This window comes from Doryrhamphus excisus, chromosome 13 (assembly GCF_030265055.1).
Source record: "Doryrhamphus excisus isolate RoL2022-K1 chromosome 13, RoL_Dexc_1.0, whole genome shotgun sequence".
Classification (NCBI taxonomy): Eukaryota; Metazoa; Chordata; class Actinopteri; order Syngnathiformes; family Syngnathidae; genus Doryrhamphus; species Doryrhamphus excisus.
Window position 1 is genome coordinate 18,110,334 of NC_080478.1, and position 20,585 is coordinate 18,130,918.

Consider the following 20,585-nt stretch of genomic DNA (forward strand, 5'->3'; position numbering starts at 1 on the left):
CGCCAATGGGGTGTGGCCAGCACACTTTCGTGAGCAGCGCAGTGTCCAATAATAAATCAAATACTTGCTGCCATTAATGCAACTTCTGCTGCTGCATGGTTTTGCACCGTACTCAGTATATTTCATTCTTTTGGCCATCTTTGCCAGAAGGCTTGGTTCTGCAGCTTTAGCTAGGTGACTATTTGACTAAAGGAGGAAAGTTTACATTTACATCTTAATGACCGAGGTACACTACCGCATTACCCAGTAATAATCGAGTTTTGGTGTTTGACCTGGAAAATATCAGGAAAGATAGATATGGTCAGCCGTATTGCAGTAGAAAATGGATGGACGGATTAAAATGCATAAGAAAGTTGTTGATTTTTAATATTTTTAACAGTGATTTATGTGATGTTTACTTTAAAATGTTAGCAAACATACATTGTTATTGTGGTAAATGCTTGAGAGCCAGATACAGTCATCAAAAGAGCCCTACCTGGCTCCCGAGCCATAGGTTCCCTACCTCTGGTATAACCCATAGTGAATGTCGCAAATGTCATGTTTTGCGCTCTCTTCCAACTCCGGATAAAATAGCAACAATTTGACTTCTCGGTTTCTTCCCTGTGTTTTAGAGGAGGACAGCGTATTTGATGAGTCCGATGTTCACGACACACCCACGGGCGCCGCTAACAAGGAGTCGCAGACCTTCTTCGCCCGCCTGAAGAGAATCGGCGGCAGCAAGTCGGTGAAGTACCAACCCGTGGAGCTCAATGCAAAGAAAAGTAAGAACCGAGAAGAAATTAGCTTCATTCGATTTGTCCGATTTTTCGCCGCGTCTTATTTTCGTATGCTTTTTCTGCTGTAGGTGAAATCGAGCTGTCCGAGTACCGGGAAGCCAGCGCCCTTCAGGACAGCATCCTGCACTGTGTGAGAGAGGAGAGCACCAGGAAGAAGCGTCTTCAGGCTATGAACAAGCAGAAATCTCTTGACATCTCCAACACCGACTCCATACTCTTCAATTTGGACGAACATCGACGCAAATCCTGCATTGACCGCTGCGACTTGCAGGCACCCCCTGTGGTGCTGCCCCCATCCGCCGCCGCGCACGGCAGACGTCACGCTAAAGGATCCTCTGATGGTTCTTCGGTTCGAGTGGAGGGAAGCGATTCCGTAACTCGACGTGGTTCCCGAGGAGCACATTCTGACACGTCTAAACCCGTCATACCAGAAGTCCGTCTCAGCTGCATGGAGACCTTTGAGGACCGTCTGGATCAGGGTTCAGTCGGGGGGTCAGCTGCTGGGAAGGAGGACACGGACCTTATCGACCTCTCCTCTGACTGCACCTCCATTCCGGAAAAACACTCGCTTCTCTCCATGTCTGACACAGACTCTTTAGTGTTTGAATCCTTACCTCCGCTTCGCATCGTCGAGAGCGATGAAGACTTTGACCTCAACACCTTAATCGGCACAAAGTTCAACGGGAGTCCGAAGGTTCTTGCCTCCCCTGCGAGTAGCAACACTTTACGGTTGTCTCCGGTAGTGCAGGTCAGCGTGGAGGACTGTTCCAGCGACAAAAAAATTCCAGACCTTCTGACCGGAGAACAAGACTCAGAGGAACTGCTTTTGGAGAAGAAGCTGACACCATCCAGCTCCTTTGAGTTGCCCGAGCGACTGGAAAACATCTCCCACGAGAGCCCCATCATGACTCTGAAGCAGAAAAGAGACCTACTAAGGAAGACTCCACATGTCCCTGACACGTCACTGGACGACACTTTTGGGATGTCCGAGGAGATGAAAGCTTCAAGTCCTTCAAGCAGGACCATTTTTTTGGACATTCCGGAAGATAGCTTCGAACCTCTATCCTCACCAGAGAAAACCAATGATGATGAAGAGGATGGTGACGATGAGGAGGATGACGACATGGGCGACGAAGCAGACAGCGATCCCAAAGCTCACGACGGCGATGACAACGACGAGGCGGAGTTCAAGATCCAGATTGTTCCTCGACAACGGAAGCAGAGGAAGATAGCTGTGAGCGCCATCCAGAGGGAATACTTGGACATCTCGTTCAACACGTTCGATAAACTCGGCACGGAGCAGGTCGCAGATCCCGGTGAGTCGCAGAGAAACCACGACTATGCTAGCATTCCTGTTGAAATCCCCCCAAAAAACGACGTTCCGATTAAAGAAACAGGATATTCTGTATAGTTTGATGTAGTCAGCAAGGATAGGCTCCAGCATTCCAGAAGATCCAGAAGATATATGAATTTGTCTTGAACCGTCTGACCGATGATTCACCTTCCAGATAACAAAGCTTTGTCTACTTTGGAAAAGCCGCGGGAATCTTCCTCGGCTCCGACGCTCGAAGCGGCGATGCCTGAAACAAGCCACCGTTCTTCAGTTTCTGGTAGTAAGCTGAAACGTGATTGGGAAAACAAAAAAACGGAGTAACTTTATCGGTTTTCCGGTGGCTCCCTGAGATGATACGTGGCTGCTTTAACGGGAATGATTTTTGTCCTTGTGTGACCTTCACAGTTCAGTACCGTCAAGTGAAGCGAGGCTCTCTGGGAGCGTTGACCATGAGCCAGCTGATGAAGAGGCAGCTGGAGCATCAATCCAGCGCACCGCACAACATCAGCACCTGGGACACAGGTCAGTCAGTCGGTCGGTCGGTCGGTCTTTCGGTCGGACGTTGCTACAGCACCAATCATGGAATTTACTTTCGAAATGAGTTGAAAAGTTCAATTGGAATTCCTAATCCTAACCCCATCTTTCTATTATAACTTCTACTACCCTCCTCATTGGGCGTTAGTTCTAATACATTTTTTGTATGTCCTTTGACTAGACCAGGGGTCAGCAACCCGCGGCTCCAGAGTCGCATGTGGCTCTTTAGCCTCTTTGTTGTGGCTCCCTTTGCATTCATTCATTCATTTATTTTCTACCGCTTATCCTCATGAGGGTCGCGAGGGGGTGCTGGAGCCTATCCCAGGTGTCAGATACACCCTGGACTGGTGGCCAGCCAATCACAGGGCACATATAGACAAACAACCATTCACACTCACATTCATACCTATGGACAATTTGGAGTTGCTAATTAACCTAGCATGTTTTTGGAATGTGGGAGGAAACCGGAGTACCCGAACATGCAAACTCCACACAGAGATGGCCGATGGTGGAATTGAACTCGGGTTTCCTAGCTGTGAGGCCTGCGTGCTCACCACCGGTGCAGCCCCTAATTACATTCATTCATTCATTCATTAGTTCATTTTCTACCGCTTATCCTCACAAGGGTCGCGGGGGTGCTGGAGCCTTTCCCAGCTGTCTTCGGGCGAGAGGCGGGGTACACCCTGGACTGGTGGCCAGCCAATCACAGGGCACATATAGACAAACAAGCATTCACACTCACATTCATACCTATGGACAATTTGGAGTCGCTAATTAACCTAGCATGTTTTTGGAATGTGGGAGAAAACCCACGCATGCACGGGGAGAACATGCAAACTCCACACAGAGATGCCCGAGGGTGGAATCGAACCCCGGTCTCCTAGCTGTGAGGTCTGCGCGCTAACCACTTGAATATTTATGAACACCCGAGCGGGGAAAATTAATGTCTTTGTAATGAGTTTTAAAAAACCCAACTTTGTGTGAGACCATGAATGCATCTTGACTGAGTTCTGACTGTTGATTCTTCCTACTCCTTTTGGACATGTGGAACTGTGAACTGATTATGTGATGCATTCAATTGTAATCTGATGCATGTTCAACTGAAATTAAACCATTAAAAAAATTAAAATAATAAAAAAAAAAAACATTTTTTTAAATTAAAAAAAAAAAATGAAATTATATTAGAAAGGCAGGAAGTGAACAAATGTAACAGTTACTGATTGTAAAAGTACCAGATGGAGGGGTAGGATTTAATAAGCTTTGCTTCTTCCTACTCCTTTTGGACATGTGGAACTGTGAACTGATTATGTGATGCATTCAATTGTAATCTGATGCATGTTCAAATGAAATTAAACCATTACCATTACCATTGTTTTATTATCTAAACTACTTTAATACCCCCAAATTCCGTCCAATGTTGTTTTAAACATATTTTGTTTTGGCTATTTTTCATAGTAAAGGTTGTGTTTATGTGCTCAAGACAGGAAGTGATATCCAAGTGATGTATTGTGACATCTTTCTGAGAAGATTAGTATGTACGTTGACTCAGACTGCTGAGAAAACCATTTTCCTGTAACAGGTCTTTCTCTGTACTGTAGGACCAACAAAGACCAGTCTACTCTCTGCACCCAGCACAGTCAGCATGTTTGTCCCTGCGCCTGAGGAGTTCATTGATGAGCAGCCAACGTTGATGTCCGACAGGTGAAAGAAACTGGAATCAGTTGAATTTATGGCATGGCACTGAGGAAAATATGGGCCGAGATCAGGGGTGGGCAAACTACGGCCCGGGGGCCACATCCGGCCCGCCAAGTGTTTGAATACGGCCCGCACAATCTTTCAAAAGTATTTCATTTAAAGTCAACATACAACCTGGCATCATGGCCTGAGCCAACCTTTTGATGGTTGTATCAATTTCTTTGTCTGACATGGTCTGTTGTTTACAAAGTGCTCCTGAAAAAAGAGACACAAGCACATAATAATAATAATAATTAAAATAATAATTATTATATTGGGCGGCACAGCGGTCTAGTGGTTAGTGCGCAGACCTCACAGCTAGGAGGACCAGGGTTCAATTCCACCCTCGGCCATCTCTGTGTGGAGTTTGCATGTTCTCCCCGTGCACGCGTGGGTTTTCTCCGGGTACTCCGGTTTCCTCCCACATTCCAAAAACATGCTAGGTTAATTAGCGACTCCAAATTGTCCATAGGTATGAATGTGAGTGTGAATGGTTGTTTGTCTATATGTGCCCTGTGATTGGCTGGCGATCAGTCCAGGGTGTACCCCGCCTCTCGCCCGAAGACAGCTGGGATAGGCTCCAGCACCCCCCGCGACCCTTGTGAGGAAAAGCGGTAGAAAATGAATGGATGAATTATTATATTATTATTATGATTATTATATCTATTATATTAATGCTAATTATTATATTAATTATATATAATATTTTTATATTTGCATATTTTACATAATAATAATAATAATATAATAATTATTATTTTAATTTTATTTTAATTATTATAATATTTTATTATTTTTAAAATATTTAAATATAAATATAAAATAATAAATAATAATAGCAGATTGCATGACAATTTTACAGATACAATAATACCAGGTGGACTGTTACGTGTAAAATATATAGTCTTCCCCCTCTCCCCCCCCGGAAATTTTGTTATATCAATGCGGCCTGCGAGTCTTATTATGTTATTATATGTTATTATATGTTATTATATGTTATTATATTACTGTTTATGTCGCGCTCCAGGTGTCGCGACTGTACGGCCGTCCTGGAGGAATACGATGAAGAGACCCTTGGCCTCGCTGTGGTGGTCCTATCCATGTTCATCCACCTCAGCCCTGATTTGGCTGCTCCTATGCTTCTAGACATCATGCAATCTGTGGGCAGGTACATCGAGCTAGCCCCCCCCCCCCCCATTCCCTGCAACCTACATCCACACAGCACTTCAATGCAGTTTCATAACTAACCCCCACAACTCATGCATGATTCAATCCCGGAATCTAATCCACTTGGCTTCTCTCAGGTTGGCTTCCAGTGCTAATTTTTCCGGACAAGCAGAAAGGTAGTACACTACGGTGTAAAGTTATACACTTTTTATTATAAAATGATGACTTGAATAATTCATACGCTTGTCTCCTTATGATGTTTTGCAGTATGTTGATTCCAGGGAATGTTGCAGGTGTAGCTAAGCAATTCCTCCGCTGCATGTTCCACCAGCTGGCACCTAATGGCATCTTGCCGCAGCTTTTCCAAAGCAACATTAAAGGTCCGCCGGTAGTCGTCAATATTAAAATCTGAGTGCATAAAAAATCGAAAACTATCCCGTTTTTTTTGTATTATGCAGATGGAAGTTTCTTACGTACGCTTGCCTCGTCGCTGATAGATTTCAATGAGTTGAGTTCTGTTGCTGCACTCAACATGCTGCTTGAGGTGAGTTTTTATTTATCTTCTAACCAGCAGGGGGAGCTCTTGTCAAAGAGTACTGATGCTGTGGTTTCCAGCTAAGACAGTATTTTTCAACCTTTTTTTTTTTTTACATTGGAAAAAATCTTGTAGCACACCACTAACCAAAAATGTTCCAAAATGTCACCACGACCTCACACGTGCATCAATAAGTCTATCGGAGGAACAAGGTAGGTGTTGCCACACGGACCAATATTACATTGCTATGCTAGTCTTTACACCACAGACACTCCACAGTAGCCACGTTTTTACATCACCACTTTTTCTCTTTCCGAATGACCTTTCGGGAAACAATGGTATCCATAGAAAGGAATATTCCAATCTCTTGTCTACATGCGCCGTGTGAAAATCAACCAGAATAGTCAATAGGGCATGCCCAGTAAAACGTAAACATCAACATCACGTGATACCGGCTTCCCCGAGTTATTCTTTCACTTGTTGGAATAACTCCGTATTGCCAGTTTTTCGTCTGTCCAGTCTTGAAATTTAGTTTGAATCAAAAACCAACTTTGCTTAGTCCAGTGCCGATTGCTGGCCTCCATTTTTAAAAGTGAAGAACGTCTGGATCTGCGTGTTACGTCATATCTGAGCATGCGCTGAAAGAACGCACCCGGGATAAATTTAAACAGGAAAAGATCAAATTCAATCTTGCTAATATTTTATAATTAAACTCGGGACATGTTTTATATAGATATATATTTTCTTTTTTAATAAAATTGCACTTATGAATAAAGTATAGAAGGGTTTAGATTCTGTTCCACAGATGGCGCTAATGCATACGAAAGCTGCTTGCCAACCGCCAATAAACAACAGAAGAAGAAAAACACCACGAAGAAGAAGAACGCAGTCTGACAACTTTTCCGTTTGAGCGGGTACAAGATACCTCAATCGGATTGGTTAAAGCAGTGATTTTCAACCACTGTACCGCGGGCACACTAGTGTACCTTGAGAAACCGTCAGGTGTGCCGTGAGGAATTATCCAATATCACTTTTTATAATTAACATTTATTAATCATCATTTGCAAATATGATGTCAATAGCCATGAATATATGGACCCAAATATTCCAATTGCATTTGGTTTATTTGCTAAAAAACGGAAAGAATTGAACAGGGATGGAATATTCCTTTAACCAATCCGATTGAGGTATCTTGTACCCGCTCAAACGGAAAGTTGTCAGACTGCGTTCTTCTTCGTGGTGTTTTTCTTCTTCTGTTGTTTATTGGCGGTTGGCAAGCAGCTTTCGTATGCATTAGCGCCATCTGTGAAACAGAATCTAAACCCTTCTATACTTTATTCATAAGTCCAGTTTTATTAAAAAAGAAAATATATATCTATATAAAACATGTCCTGAGTTTAATTATAAAATATTAGCAAGATTGAATTTGATCTTTTCCTGTTTAAATTTATCCCGGGTACGTTCTTTCAGCGCATGCTCAGATATGACGTAACACGCAGATCCAGACGTTCTTCACTTTTAAAAATGGAGGCCAGCAATCGGCACTGGACTAAGCAAAGTTGGTTTTGATTCAAACTAAATTTCAAGACTGGACAGACGAAAAACTGGCAATACGGAGTTATTCCAACAAGTGAAAGAATAACTCGGGGGAAGCCGGTATCACGTGATGTTGATGTTTACGTTTTACTGGGCATGCCCTATTGACTATTCTGGTTGATTTTCACACGGCGCATGTAGACAAGAGATTGGAATATTCCTTTCTATGGATACCATTGTTTCCCGAAAGGTGATTCGGAAAGAGAAAAAGTGGTGATGTAAAAACGTGGCTACTGTGGAGTGTCTGTGGTGTAAAGACTAGCATAGCAATGTAATATTGGTGTAGGTGTGGCAACACCTACCTTGTTCCTCCGATAGACTTATTGATGCACGTGTGAGGTCGTGGTGACATTTTGGAATATTTTTGGTTAGTGGTGTGCCACAAGATTTTTTCCAATGTAAAAAAAAACGTGCCGTGGCTCAAAAAAGGTTGAAAAACACTGAGCTAAGCAGCATAAGCCCATTTAAAAAAAAAATCCTGAGGGCATCTAAGAGAACCTGCCTTATTACCCAATACAACCTCACCAGTTGATTGTTATTGTTCGACTCCAGAAATGAGCAGCGAGGCGAATGCCCACGCAAGCAATAATCTCTACTTCGGTGTCCTAAATCCGCCGGCCTTGTTATTATTATTATTATTATTATGAACAATCATGATTGATCAGTACTGAGTGATCACTTAAACGGAAATATCGCCTCGCTTATAGAACGGCCGTTATATAACCCCAGCTACGCTTCATGTACACTCCCCGCTCCAGGGCTTGAACAACAAAAAGAGTCTCCCGGCCGGCGGCACCATGCTGCACTGCCTGGACAACATCGCCACCTTCATGGAGGCTCTCCCCATGGATTCTCCCAGCAACCTGTGGGCCACCATCTGCAACCAGTTCCAGACCTTTCTCGCTAAACTGCCGTCTGTGCTTCCTCTGAAGGTAGCTATTGACGCCGACGCTCGCTTAAGACTTTCGCCTGATATGCTTTGATGTGATTACGGCTCAGGGAGAAAGCATCGAGCTGTGCCCTTGTCAGGTTCAATAGCACTGAATCTTGACATTTGTAATTGATTTGACTCCGATTTGACGCTTTTTGACCTTGGAGGTCTTTTGTGAAAGGAATGCCTCATATTCTCAGAACTCACAAACTAGAGAGCTATAGCGACCTAAACGGTAGCCTCCAAGTTATTTCCTTTAAACTTAAATAGCCAAAAACTTACCACTTCCACACGGATAGGGAGGATAGCTATTAACAGTTATTTAACCATTAACATGAACATTAATCAAACGTGATAATTTTTTCTGGGTACATGATACCATACAGCAGGGGTCACAAACACGCGGCCCGCGGGCCAAATGTGGCCCGCAGGATACTAGTTTGAGGCCCCCCGCCTTGATATGAAAGTTTAATGTTAGTGCGGCCCGCGCAAGTTTGATATGGATGCTGTATGGTATCATGTACCCAGAAAAAATTATTACGTTTGATTAATGTTCATGTTAAAGGTTAAATAACTGTTAATAGTTATCCTCCCTATCCGTGTGGAAGTGGTAAGTTTTTGGCTTTTTAAGTTTAAAGGAAATAACTTGGAGGCTACCGTTTAGGTCGCTAGCTCTCTAGTTTGCGAGTTAGCATGTGTCTTCATTTTTCTCAAAATGGTGTTTTGGTCTCCAAATGACGCACACAAGCCACTATATGAACAAACATTTATATGATGTGCTCAGTGTAAAACACTGTGATTACATCATATTCATCATGACTCGGGCCTTTTTGTGTAAATATTTTAGAATTGTTTTTTGGGGTTTTTTTGTATTTTTTTGACTCAGAACACAAAATTACACAGAATTTTTTTTTTATATTTTTCACAGAAAAACTATGTACAAAGTGTTCATCACAGCCAACACAAAGTTCCACATGCAGTGGTCTGCATCTAAATGTATACAGCTTCAGTTCAAGAAATAATACCGTTTTTCTCGATTGTTTAAACACATTTTTTCTGAAAGGATGCCTCATATTCTCAGAACTCTACACACAAATCCAAAAAAAATCACTCACACATTTCTGAAAAACCCCTAAATTCTCCTGCAAAATGAAACTTTACATCCAAAAACAATCTTCATTCTTCTCAAAATGGTGTTTTGTCTCCAAATCTGCATTCTGAGTGTAAAGGTTAAATAACTGTTAATAGCTATCCTCCCTATCCGTGTGGAAGTGGTAAGTTTTTGGCTTTTTAAGTTTAAAGGAAATAACTTGGAGGCTACTGTTTAGGTCGCTAGCTCTCTAGTTTGCGAGTTAGCATGTGTCTTCATTCTTCTCAAAATGGTGTTTTGGTGAAAACCTGATGCGGCCCAGCCTTGCCCAGACCCTAGCTCCAGTGGCCCCCCAGGTAAATTGAGTTTGAGACCCCTGCTGTATGGTATCATGTACCCAGAAAAAATTAGTACGTTTGATTAATGTTCATGTTAAAGGTTAAATAACTGTTAATAGCTATCCTCCCTATCCGTGTGGAAGTGGTACGTTTTTGGCTTTTTAAGTTTAAAGGAAATAACTTGGAGGCTACCGTTTAGGTCGCTAGCTCTCTAGTTTGCGAGTTAGCATGTGTCTCAAGACCCTGCAGTTGCGCAATATGTTGTAAATAAAAAAAAGTGTATTGTAGATCTGCATTCTGAGTGTAAAGCAGGAATTGTGCTTATAGTTTAGTAGACTTGGTTCATGGAGTTGGTGCGTTGGTTATATGTTGTAGTCATTGTGTGTCAGATATCACAAATTGTGTGTAAACAATCGAGAAAAACTGTAATAGTACTTTGTGAAATAGTATGCAAAAAACTTTTGTACTTAGAAAAAGTCTTTTGGTTAAAGCTTTTTTGCAATCTGTCTGTCCCTCAGTGCCCCATGGATTCCAGTCTGAGGATTATCATTTGCCTACTGAAAATTCCAACCACAAATGCAACTCGGGTAAGTAAAGCCCAGAGAAGATTTTAGTGGAAGCTAATTTATACAAATCCTGGCCTTTAACATCTAACCTCATGTGTCCTACAGAGCCTCCTGGAGCCGTTCTCCAAGCTGCTGAGCTTTGTCATCCAGTATGGAATCTTCAGCCTCTCCTACTTAGTGGAGCTGTGTGGACTGTGTTACAAAGCTTTCAACAAGGTATTCGAACGTTTACGGTACAGCGGAACATTATATCACGTATGCAGCGGTTGCTGTTTTTCAGTTTACATCAAAAATATACCCACAAATATTGCCTTAAGGCAGGGGTCTCAAACCACTGGAGCTAGGGTCTGGGCGAGGCTGGGCCGCATCAAGTTTTCCAAAAAAAAAAAAAAACGCATTTATTAAAAACAGAAAAATAAATAAACTTTGCTTTGGTTCCGATTTTCTACAATAAAAGCTCTGATAAAACATTCCACTGTTCTCAAATATCTTATTTTTTATTTTTCTACACAAAATAAGATGAAAAATAAATAAACAAATCAAGAATAAAGAAAATCAATCAATCAGTAATAAATAAATAAATATAATAATAATAATAAAACACCAAATAATAAAAACTTAAGAAACCACATATAGTTGGTGGGTAGACAAATTATTTTTTTCAGATTAAAATGAACAAAGCATTATTAGAGCCCTGTAGACATGACAAAACACGACTATAGTCACATTTATACTCCTTTTATTTACAACATATTGCGCAACTGCAGGGTCTTGAGACACATGCTAACTCGCAAACTAGAGAGCTAGCGACCTAAACGGTAGCCTCCAAGTTATTTCCTTTAAACTTAAATAGCCAAAAACTTACCACTTCCACACGGATAGGGAGGATAACTATTAACAGTTATTTAACCTTTAACATGAACATTAATCAAACTTAATAATTTTTTCTGGGTACATGATACCATACGGCGGGGGTCTCAAACACACGGCCCGCGGGCCAAATGTGGCCCCCCGCCTTGATATGAAAGTTTAATGTTAGTGCGGCCCGCGCAAGTTTGATATGGATGCTGTATGGTATCATGTACCCAGAAAAAATTATTACGTTTGATTAATGTTCATGTTAAAGGTTAAATAACTGTTAATAGTTATCCTCCCTATCCGTGTGGAAGTGGTACGTTTTTGGCTATTTAAGTTTAAAGGAAATAACTTTTTTCTTGTAGAAAATTGGAACCAAAGTGAAGTTTTTTAAATTTTTTTGTTTTTAATAAATGCGTTTTTTTTTTGGAAAACTTGATGCGGCCCAGTCTCACCCAGACCCGAGCTCTAGTGGCCCCCAAGTAAATTGAGTTTGAGACCCCGATCTAGAGCAACATTATCTGCACCAATGGCTGTACAGGATTAAAAAAAAAAAACCTATAATAAAAAATATTCGTAGCGACCTAAACGGTAGCCTTCAAGTTATTTCCTTTAAACTTTAATAGCCAAAAACTTACCACTTCCACACGGATAGGGAGGATAACTATTAACAGTTATTTAACCTTTAACATGAACATTAATCAAACATAATAATTTTTTCTGGGTACATGATGCCATACAGCGGGGGTCTCAAACACGCGGCCCGCGGGCCAAATGTGGCCCGCAGGACACTAGTTTGAGGCCCCTGCCTGTTAATAGTTATCCTCCCTATCCGTGTGGAAGTGGTAGGTTTTTGGCTATTTACGGTTTAAGGAAATAACTTGAAGGCTACCGTTTAGGTCGCTATAATAATAATTTATAATTTTTCTGCGTACATGATACCAAAGGTCCTCAATCAAGGTTAAAGTTGCGATTTTTTACGCTGACCTCTCCAGGAAGTGGACCCCATTTGCTTGATAGAATGATCTTCTCGTTGATTAGCTGTGCACAATCTCGGTTATTAGCATCACTGAGTACATTCCAGCCTGAGGGCGCAGCAAAATAACCGCTGCCATTTGTGTTTGTGTTTCTGCCGCGGTTCTGTAACAGGATAGGCTCATTTATCTTGGATTGATTTATTATGTTGGCTCTTCGTCTAAAAGAGTTTAAACCTTTTAAACAAATTAGCCGTGATAAAAATGTTGAGTTGCGTTGTTTTGCAGGCATTTTTAGGTCATTATTCTTTTTGGTGCCGCAACTACATCAGCTAGAAATGTAGCCATGTGTCCCACATGATTAAATAGGCAATCAGCCAGTATCGATGAACATGATTGGTTGGTGTGCAGCAGGGCCTCTGGTCTGTGGTGTGTTTCTGAGGTGCTGTCTCGTCTGCGCCATTTGGGCCCCATGGATGCTCAACCCCCCCCCCCCCCCCCCCCCCCCCCCCAACCCGCTGTCAACAACGCATGCTTTATGTCTCCTGCAGTATTGATTTTTCTACACCCGCTTCAATTCCTTTGCTCGACAATATTCGCTTTTTTCAAAACCAGGAGCCGCCGCCGTGGACAATTACTCACGGAAACCTGTCCTGTGCAGTTTCTTTGATTTGGTCATTTCCGAAGAAGCATTCAGGATTTAAAGTCGACATTTTTTTTCCAGTTGACGCCATTGCAACTGCTAGCCATTAAAATTGAATTTATAGTTGGAGTTTTGGGTGGAGCTGAACACAAGCCACACATGAAGCGGCCATTCCTGTTAAAAAAAAATAAAAAATGATATGTATAAAATAATATAATATAAAATGTAAAAAAATAAATATACATTAAAATTAAATTAAATCTAATTATTAAAATCATTAAATAATTAATTATTAATTAATATAATTAATTATTGAAATAATTATGTGATTTTAACTTTAATTAATTAAATTTAGTTAATTTAATTGAATTTATTTAAAAATACAAATACAACCCAATGGACAATATTAATATTTACTTTATTTTGTTATTTGTTTTTTTTTTTATCCTGTCCAGCCATTGGTGCAGATTGTGTGCACCAATGATTGGTGACACATTGTTGCTCTAGATCAGGGGTCTCAAACTCAATTTACTTGGGGGCAACTGGAGCTGGGGTCTGGGTGAGACTGGGCCGCATCAGGTTTTCCAAAAAAAAAAACAACATTTATTAAAAAAAAAAAAATTTAAAAAAAACTTCACTTTGGTTCCAATTTTCTACAAGAAAAAAGTTATTTCCTTTAAACTTAAAATAGCCAAAAACTTACCACTTCCACACGAATAGGGAGGATATTTATTAACAGTTATTTAATCTTTAACATGAACATTAATCAAACGTGATAATTTTTTCTGGGTACATGATACCATACAGCATCCATATCAAACTTGCGCGGGCCGCGCTAACATTAAACTTTCATATCAAGGTGGGGGCCTCAAACTAGTGTCCTGCGGGCCACATTTGGCCCGCGGGCCGCGTGTTTGAGACCCCTGCTGTATGGTATCATGTACCCAGAAAACATTATTACGTTTGATTAATGTTCATGTTAAAGGTTAAATAACTGTTAATAGCTATCCTCCCTATCCGTGTGGAAGTGGTAAGTTTTTGGCTATTTAAGTTGAAAGGAAATAACTTGGAGGCTACCGTTTAGGTCGCTAGCTCTCTAGTTTGCGAGTTAGCATGTGTCTCAAGACCCTGCAGTTGCGCAATATTTTGTAAATAAAAAAAAGTATCACCACACTAATATTGTAGTTCTTCAGCTTAATAATGTTAATAACAGTAATAATAATATTAATAATGTCACTGTAGCTTGGATAATATGCAAGTCACATTATGTAAAGTAGAGCATTGTTGGCGGGTTTTTTTTTAAGTTTTTTTCAGAAGGCATCCTATTATGTGCATTCTTAGTTGTCTCTTTTTATCTGTTTTTATATCTTTTGAATTCATATAAGAGGATTGATGGGCAAAAAAAAGTGTAGTATTCCTTTAAGAGACTGGATGTCGTCTACAAAATATTACCTTTCAGGTGAGCAGATATATGCAAACACCTGCAGGGTCTTGAGACACATGCTAACTCGCAAACTAGAGAGCTATAGCGACCTAAACGGTAGCCTTCAAGTTATTTCCTTTAAACTTAAATAGCCAGAAAATTACCACTTCCACACGGATAGGGAGGATAACTATTAACAGTTATTTAACCTTTAACATGAACATTAATCAAACGTAATAATTTTTTCTGGGTACATGATACCATACAGCATCCATATCAAACTTGCGCGGGCCGCACTAACATTAAACTTTCATATCAAGGCGGGGGCCTCAAACTAGTGTCCTGCGGGACACATTTGGCCCGCGGGCAGCATGTTTGAGACCCCTGCTAAACAGATTTTTTTGTTTTTGTATTTTTCATCCCCTGACAGTGAGGTATCACCACACTAATATTGTAGTTCTTCAGCTTAATAATGTTAATAACAATAATAATAATAATAATAACAATGTCACTGTAGCTTGGATAATATGCAGGTCACATTATGTAAATGAGCATTGTTGGCGGGTTTTTTTCAAGTTTTTTTCAGAAGGCATCTCATTATGCGCATTCTTAGTTGTCTCTTTTTATCTGTTTGTATATCTTTTGAATTCATATAAGAGGATTGATGGGCAAAAAAGTGTAGTATTCCTTTAAGAGACTGGGTGTCGTCTACAAAGTATTACCTTTCAGGTACCTTATTTTGAATTTTCCACTTCACTTCCTGTTATAGGTCATATTCTTTTTAGTTTTCCAAATGATTTCTCATCAGGAAAACAGGAATAGCTTTTGCATTCCTCGGGAGCATGTGGCCGGCATAAGCAAACATGAGAGCACACAGAAAAGGAGGCGAAAGCGAAAGCCAGAAGATGACAGTGTGGTTTGTAAACAGGCAGCTGGGCTTTTTGTGTGAACGGGATGAACAAAGAGAGCAGCCTGTCCTCAGGGGGAAGGGGAGAAGGCAGCCTGACAGCCTCATCTGAGCTGCCTGGGACTCGGGGAGGAGAGATCTGGACTGGCCTAAATCTACTCCTCAGCTTCACTATTGTCTATCTATTCTCTAGCTCCCTCCCATCCCTCTCTTTCAGCCTGTCCCCCCCCCCTCGTTCTTCTATTCAGCCTCGTGAGTTGATGCTCTCCTCGCTGCATGAGTAAGGGCGAGCGATAATAGAAAAAGGCAGTCTTGCTGCATCGGTACATTTACTCCGTCGTTGTCTTATCTCTCCTCGCATCCAGGAGAGAGATAAGTTCTACATGTCGCGCATTGTGGTGCTGGAGCTTCTTCAGGCTCTCAAGTTCAAATCCCCGCTCCCTGACACTAACTTGTTACTTCTGGTGCAGGTAAAAAAAAACAAAACTCATATACAGTAAACCTCGGATATATCGGATTCAATTGTTCCCACTGGTTTTGTCCGATATAAGCGAAATCCGTTATATGCGTATACCGGAAAATGTCCGTTTTACGCATATATCGGATTTATATCCGGTATATGCGTAAATCGGATTTTATCCGTTATAAAAAGGCACTTCCTTGACTATGTTTCCAATGTACCTGGACGCGCAGGCAACGCTGCAAATGCTGCAAATGACGTCGTATAGCGGCCTGTCACGATTCGGCGAATCGGAGCGCCACGATGCGGCCATCCGATATATGCGAGGGAAATTTAATGGAAATGCATTGGAACGGGACTGGAGATTTTGTCCGAAATAGGCGAAATCCGTTATAAAAAATCCGATATATGCAATGAATGGGCGGCACGGCGGTCTAGTGGTAAGCACGCAGACCTCACAGCTAGGAGACCAGGGTTCAATTCCCACCCTCGGGCATCTCTGTGTGGAGTTTGCATGTTCTCCTCGTGCATGCGTGGGTTTTCTCCGGGTACTCCGGTTTCCTCCCACATTCCAAAAACATGCTAGGTTAATTAGCGACTCCAAATTGTCCATAGGTATGAATGTGAGTGTGAATGGTTGTTTGTCTATATGTGCCCTGTGATTGGCTGGCCACCAGTCCAGGGTGTACCCCGCCTCTCGCCTGAAGACAGCTGGGATAGGCTCCAGCACCCCCCGCGACCCTCGTGAGGAAAAGCGGTAGAAAATGAATGAATGAATGAATGAATGAATATGCAATGAATTTTTATTGGAAATGCATTACAGAAAAATCGGTTCTTTTTTATCTGTCCGTTGTGAGCGAATTTCCGATATATCCGAGGTTTACTGTATTTTTGAAATTTTTTTATTTATTTATTTATATTTTTGAAAATGCCAATTTCGATCACCACTCATGCGCTGTGCTATTTTAGTTTATTTGTGCAGATATTGGCACAAGGCTGGCAGAATCCACCATCATCCAAAAGCACATGATCTCAACATTGCCGGGGGTAAGATTTAGCTAAGAACCTTATTTAAAAAAAAAAAAAACAAAAAAACAAAAAAAGATGGAGTAAAGACAGCACCTAAAAATAAAACGTGTGTTTTTTCCAACAGTGCACAACGGCAGCGATGGAATGTATGAGACAATACATAAGTGAGCTCCTGGACTTCATTGCAGACATGCACACCCTGACCAAGCTCAAGGTGGGTCTTCTTCAGCATCAAGGACTACTAACTAAAGATACTTGATTGGTTGAAACTTACCAAAGATATATGATTTTTTAGCATATAAATGCGTGTTGAGTACCAAACGTTTGGTGCATTAATAAATTGGTTCCAGACCCAATAATTATAAGCCATTTTCGTAAAAACTGTTTACAATCATCTAAACACAGTTTTTAACATTATTAGAGCTCTCTACACATGAAATAACACCCCTACACTCACCTTTACGCTCATGGTACCCAATAGAGTAGACATAATAAAAGAAAATAAAACCTATAAGGGTGCTGCATGGCGGTCAAGTGGTTAGCGCGCAGACCTCACAGCTAGGAAACCCGAGTTCAATCCCATGCTCGGCCATCTCTGTGCGGAGTTCAGTGTGGGTTTTCTCCGGGTACTCCGGTTTCCTCCCACATTCCAAAAACATGCTAGGTTAATTAGCGACTCCAAATTGTCCATAGGTATGAATGTGAGTGTGAATGGTTGTTTGTCTATACGTATGTGCCCTGTGATTGGCTGGCCACCAGTCCAGGGTGTACCCCGCCTCTCACCTGAAGACTGCTGGGATAGGCTCCAGCACCCCCGCGACCCTTGTGAAGAAAAGCGGGAGAAAATGAATGAATGAATGAATGAATGAATGAATGAATTAAAACCTATAAAGGGGGCTGCATGGTGGACGAGTGGTTAGCGCGCAGGCCTCACGGCTAGGAGACCCGAGTTCAATCCCATGCTCGGCCATCTCTGTGCAGAGTTCTGTGTGGGTTTTCTCTGAGGTACTCCGGTTTCCTCCCACATTCCAAAAACATGCTAGGTTAATTGGCGACTCCGAATTGTCCATAGGTATGAATGTGAGTGTGAATGGTTGTTTGTCTATATGTGCCCTGTGATTGGCACTCGCCCGAAGACAGCTGGGATAGGCTCCAGCACCCCCGTGTCACTTGTGAGGATAAGCGGTCGATAATGAATGAATGAATGAATGAATTAAAACCTATAAGGCATAATATAGACGTTAGCATTGTCACGTTAGCATTGCTAGAGTTCTTGTTTTTTTTAACTTCTGTTTTTATTTTTACAGTTTATATTTTTATGTTTAATTTAGGCAAAAGAATTGGGGCTGTCAAATGTTTCTTTAAAAAAACTAATCAGATTAATCACATGTTTTTAGATTAATTAATCATGATTAATCACCATGTCAAAAAGACATAAAATCAGCTTAAATGTGCATATTTTTTTATATAATGTACAATATGACCATATTCACCCACAAAATAGCGGGGTTTTATGAATCATTAATATGTTTTTGAAAAACTAAATGCAAGGGATTACTGTGGATAATATTTTTTTTCTATTTTTTCTACAAAAGAGGCATATTTTAAATGTATTGAAATGATTCGGCATCACGTTTACAGCCGAGTATCCTGGTTTTCCGGTCATCCCATCCCATTATTGTGCCATTATTATTATATGTTTTTTACTCAGAGCCATATGAAGGCTTGCTGCCAGCCACTACACGAGGATACTTTTGGGGGGAACCTTAAAGTGGGCTTGGCGCAAGTGGCCGCCATGGAGATCAGCAAAGGCAATCACCGAGACAACAAAGCTGTGGTTCGATATCTTCCTTGGCTTTACCATCCTCCGTCCACCATGCAACAAGGGTGAGACTCACCAGAAACCCCGATGATGTAACAAATGAGACCCAGATCTATGGTATTCATTAAGGGGGGGGTGAAGTATTGAAGATGTTGCGTTTAATGTCATGTTTTTTTATGCAGACCAAAGGAATTCATCGAGTGTGTTTCGCACGTGCGTCAGCTCTCTTGGCTCCTTCTGGGCTCCCTCACACACTGCGCCCTGCATCAGGGTTCCACTTCCTGTATGCCCATCCCTCTCGATGCTGGCTCCCACATCGCCGATCATCTTATTGTGATTCTTATTGGCTTCCCCGAGCAGTCCAAGGTCTGGCCGGGAATCATCGCATCCATTCCCGTGAATGTTTAGTTCCGGTGTGGATCTTATGGTCTTTTTTTGTGTGTTTCTTCTCAGACGTCGGTGCTGCACATGTGCTCTCTATTCCACGCCTTCATGTTTGCCCAGTTGTGGACCATCTACTGTGAGCAGGCAGCTGCCGCGCCATCTTTACAGAACCAAAACCAGACCGAGTTCTCTTCCGGTGCCATTCTCACAGGCCTGGAGTTCTGGAGTCGTGTGACGCCTAGCATCCTCCAGCTCATGGCGCACAATAAGGTGGTGAGTGCGTTCCCCTCCTCTTTATACATCGATGTGGTCTTAAAATGGCGTGTAACACTAACGAAGACTTTTTTGTTTTTCAATGCTGTGCTTATTTCAGATGGTGGAGATGGTTTGCCTTCATGTTATTAGTCTGATGGAAGCCCTGCAGGAGTGCAACTCAACCATCTTTGTCAAGGTTGGCGCTCTAGTATAAACAGTACATCAATTATGATGCATTATTTACTGTCAAATGGTTATTTTAGTATGGGGGACATATTTAAGGAGTGCACAGGAGGCGGGAAAAGCAAGGTTATTGATACATAAAGTTAAAAAAAGAAAAGAAATGTAAACCTCCTTCCAGTTCCAATTCCAGTTGCTTAATTTGGGAACAAAACTAAATAAATAAATAAAATTAATCTGATTAATCACATGTTTTAGATTAATTAATCATGATTAGTCACCATGTCACAGAGACATAAAATCTGCTTAAATGTGCATATTTTTATATAATGTTTTATATAATATAATATGACCTAGTCCATGTAGCCATTTTTATGCTTACAGTTGCTTAATTTAGGAACAAAACAAAAAACAAACAAAATAAATAAACTTAAAAAATTTAATCCGATTAATCATGTTTTAGATTAATTAATCATGATTAATCACCATGTCACAAAGACATAAAATCTGCTTAAATGTGCATATTGTTTATATAATGTACAATATGACCTAGTCCATGTAGCCATTTTTATGCTTACAGTTACTTAATTTAGGAACAAAACAAAAAACAAAACAAAATAAATAAATAAACAAATAAAATTTTTTAGAAAAATTAATCCGATTAATCACAGGTTTTAGATTAATTAATCATGATTAACCACCATGTCACAGAGACATAAAATCTGCTTAAATGTGCATATTTTTTATATAATGTACAATATGACCTAGTCCATGTAGCCATTATTATGCTTACAGTTGCTTAATTTAGGAACAAAACAAAAAACAAACAAAATAAATAAATGAACTTAAACAATTTAATCTGATTAATCACGTTTTAGATGAATTAATCATGATTAATCACCATGTCACAGAGACATAAAATCTGCTTAAATGTGCATATTTTTTTTATATAATGTACAATATGACCTAGTCCATGTAGCCATTTTTATGCTTACAGTTGCTTAATTTAGGAACAAAACAAAAAACAAACAAAATAAATAAACAAATAAAAAA

At 40.8% G+C, this 20,585-nt stretch overlaps 2 protein-coding genes across 11 annotated transcripts in view; one reads left to right on the top strand and one right to left on the bottom strand.

Annotated features, from left to right (window-relative positions):
• The window catches only part of LOC131140368 (protein unc-79 homolog), a 68,784-nt gene that overhangs the window by 47,450 nt on the left and 749 nt on the right, over positions 1–20,585 (top strand). For 5 of the 10 annotated variants that reach the window (XM_058090722.1, XM_058090725.1, XM_058090728.1 and 2 more), the window contains 19 exons: positions 612–761; positions 845–2,092; positions 2,285–2,389; positions 2,515–2,631; positions 4,242–4,344; positions 5,405–5,545; positions 5,682–5,720; positions 5,812–5,924; positions 6,003–6,088; positions 8,434–8,607; positions 10,553–10,621; positions 10,706–10,816; positions 15,768–15,872; positions 16,832–16,909; positions 17,016–17,105; positions 18,603–18,778; positions 18,896–19,079; positions 19,167–19,370; positions 19,471–19,548. In XM_058090722.1, coding sequence (XP_057946705.1) covers positions 612–761; positions 845–2,092; positions 2,285–2,389; positions 2,515–2,631; positions 4,242–4,344; positions 5,405–5,545; positions 5,682–5,720; positions 5,812–5,924; positions 6,003–6,088; positions 8,434–8,607; positions 10,553–10,621; positions 10,706–10,816; positions 15,768–15,872; positions 16,832–16,909; positions 17,016–17,105; positions 18,603–18,778; positions 18,896–19,079; positions 19,167–19,370; positions 19,471–19,548 — 3,371 coding nt within the window. The remainder of the gene's footprint in view (positions 1–611; positions 762–844; positions 2,093–2,284; positions 2,390–2,514; positions 2,632–4,241; positions 4,345–5,404; positions 5,546–5,681; positions 5,721–5,811; positions 5,925–6,002; positions 6,089–8,433; positions 8,608–10,552; positions 10,622–10,705; positions 10,817–15,767; positions 15,873–16,831; positions 16,910–17,015; positions 17,106–18,602; positions 18,779–18,895; positions 19,080–19,166; positions 19,371–19,470; positions 19,549–20,585) is intronic. The other 5 variants (XM_058090723.1, XM_058090731.1, XM_058090724.1 and 2 more) reach the window with 4 other exon arrangements.
• prima1 (proline rich membrane anchor 1) overlaps positions 1–20,585 on the bottom strand; it is a 57,565-nt gene that overhangs the window by 6,967 nt on the left and 30,013 nt on the right. The window lies entirely within an intron of this gene.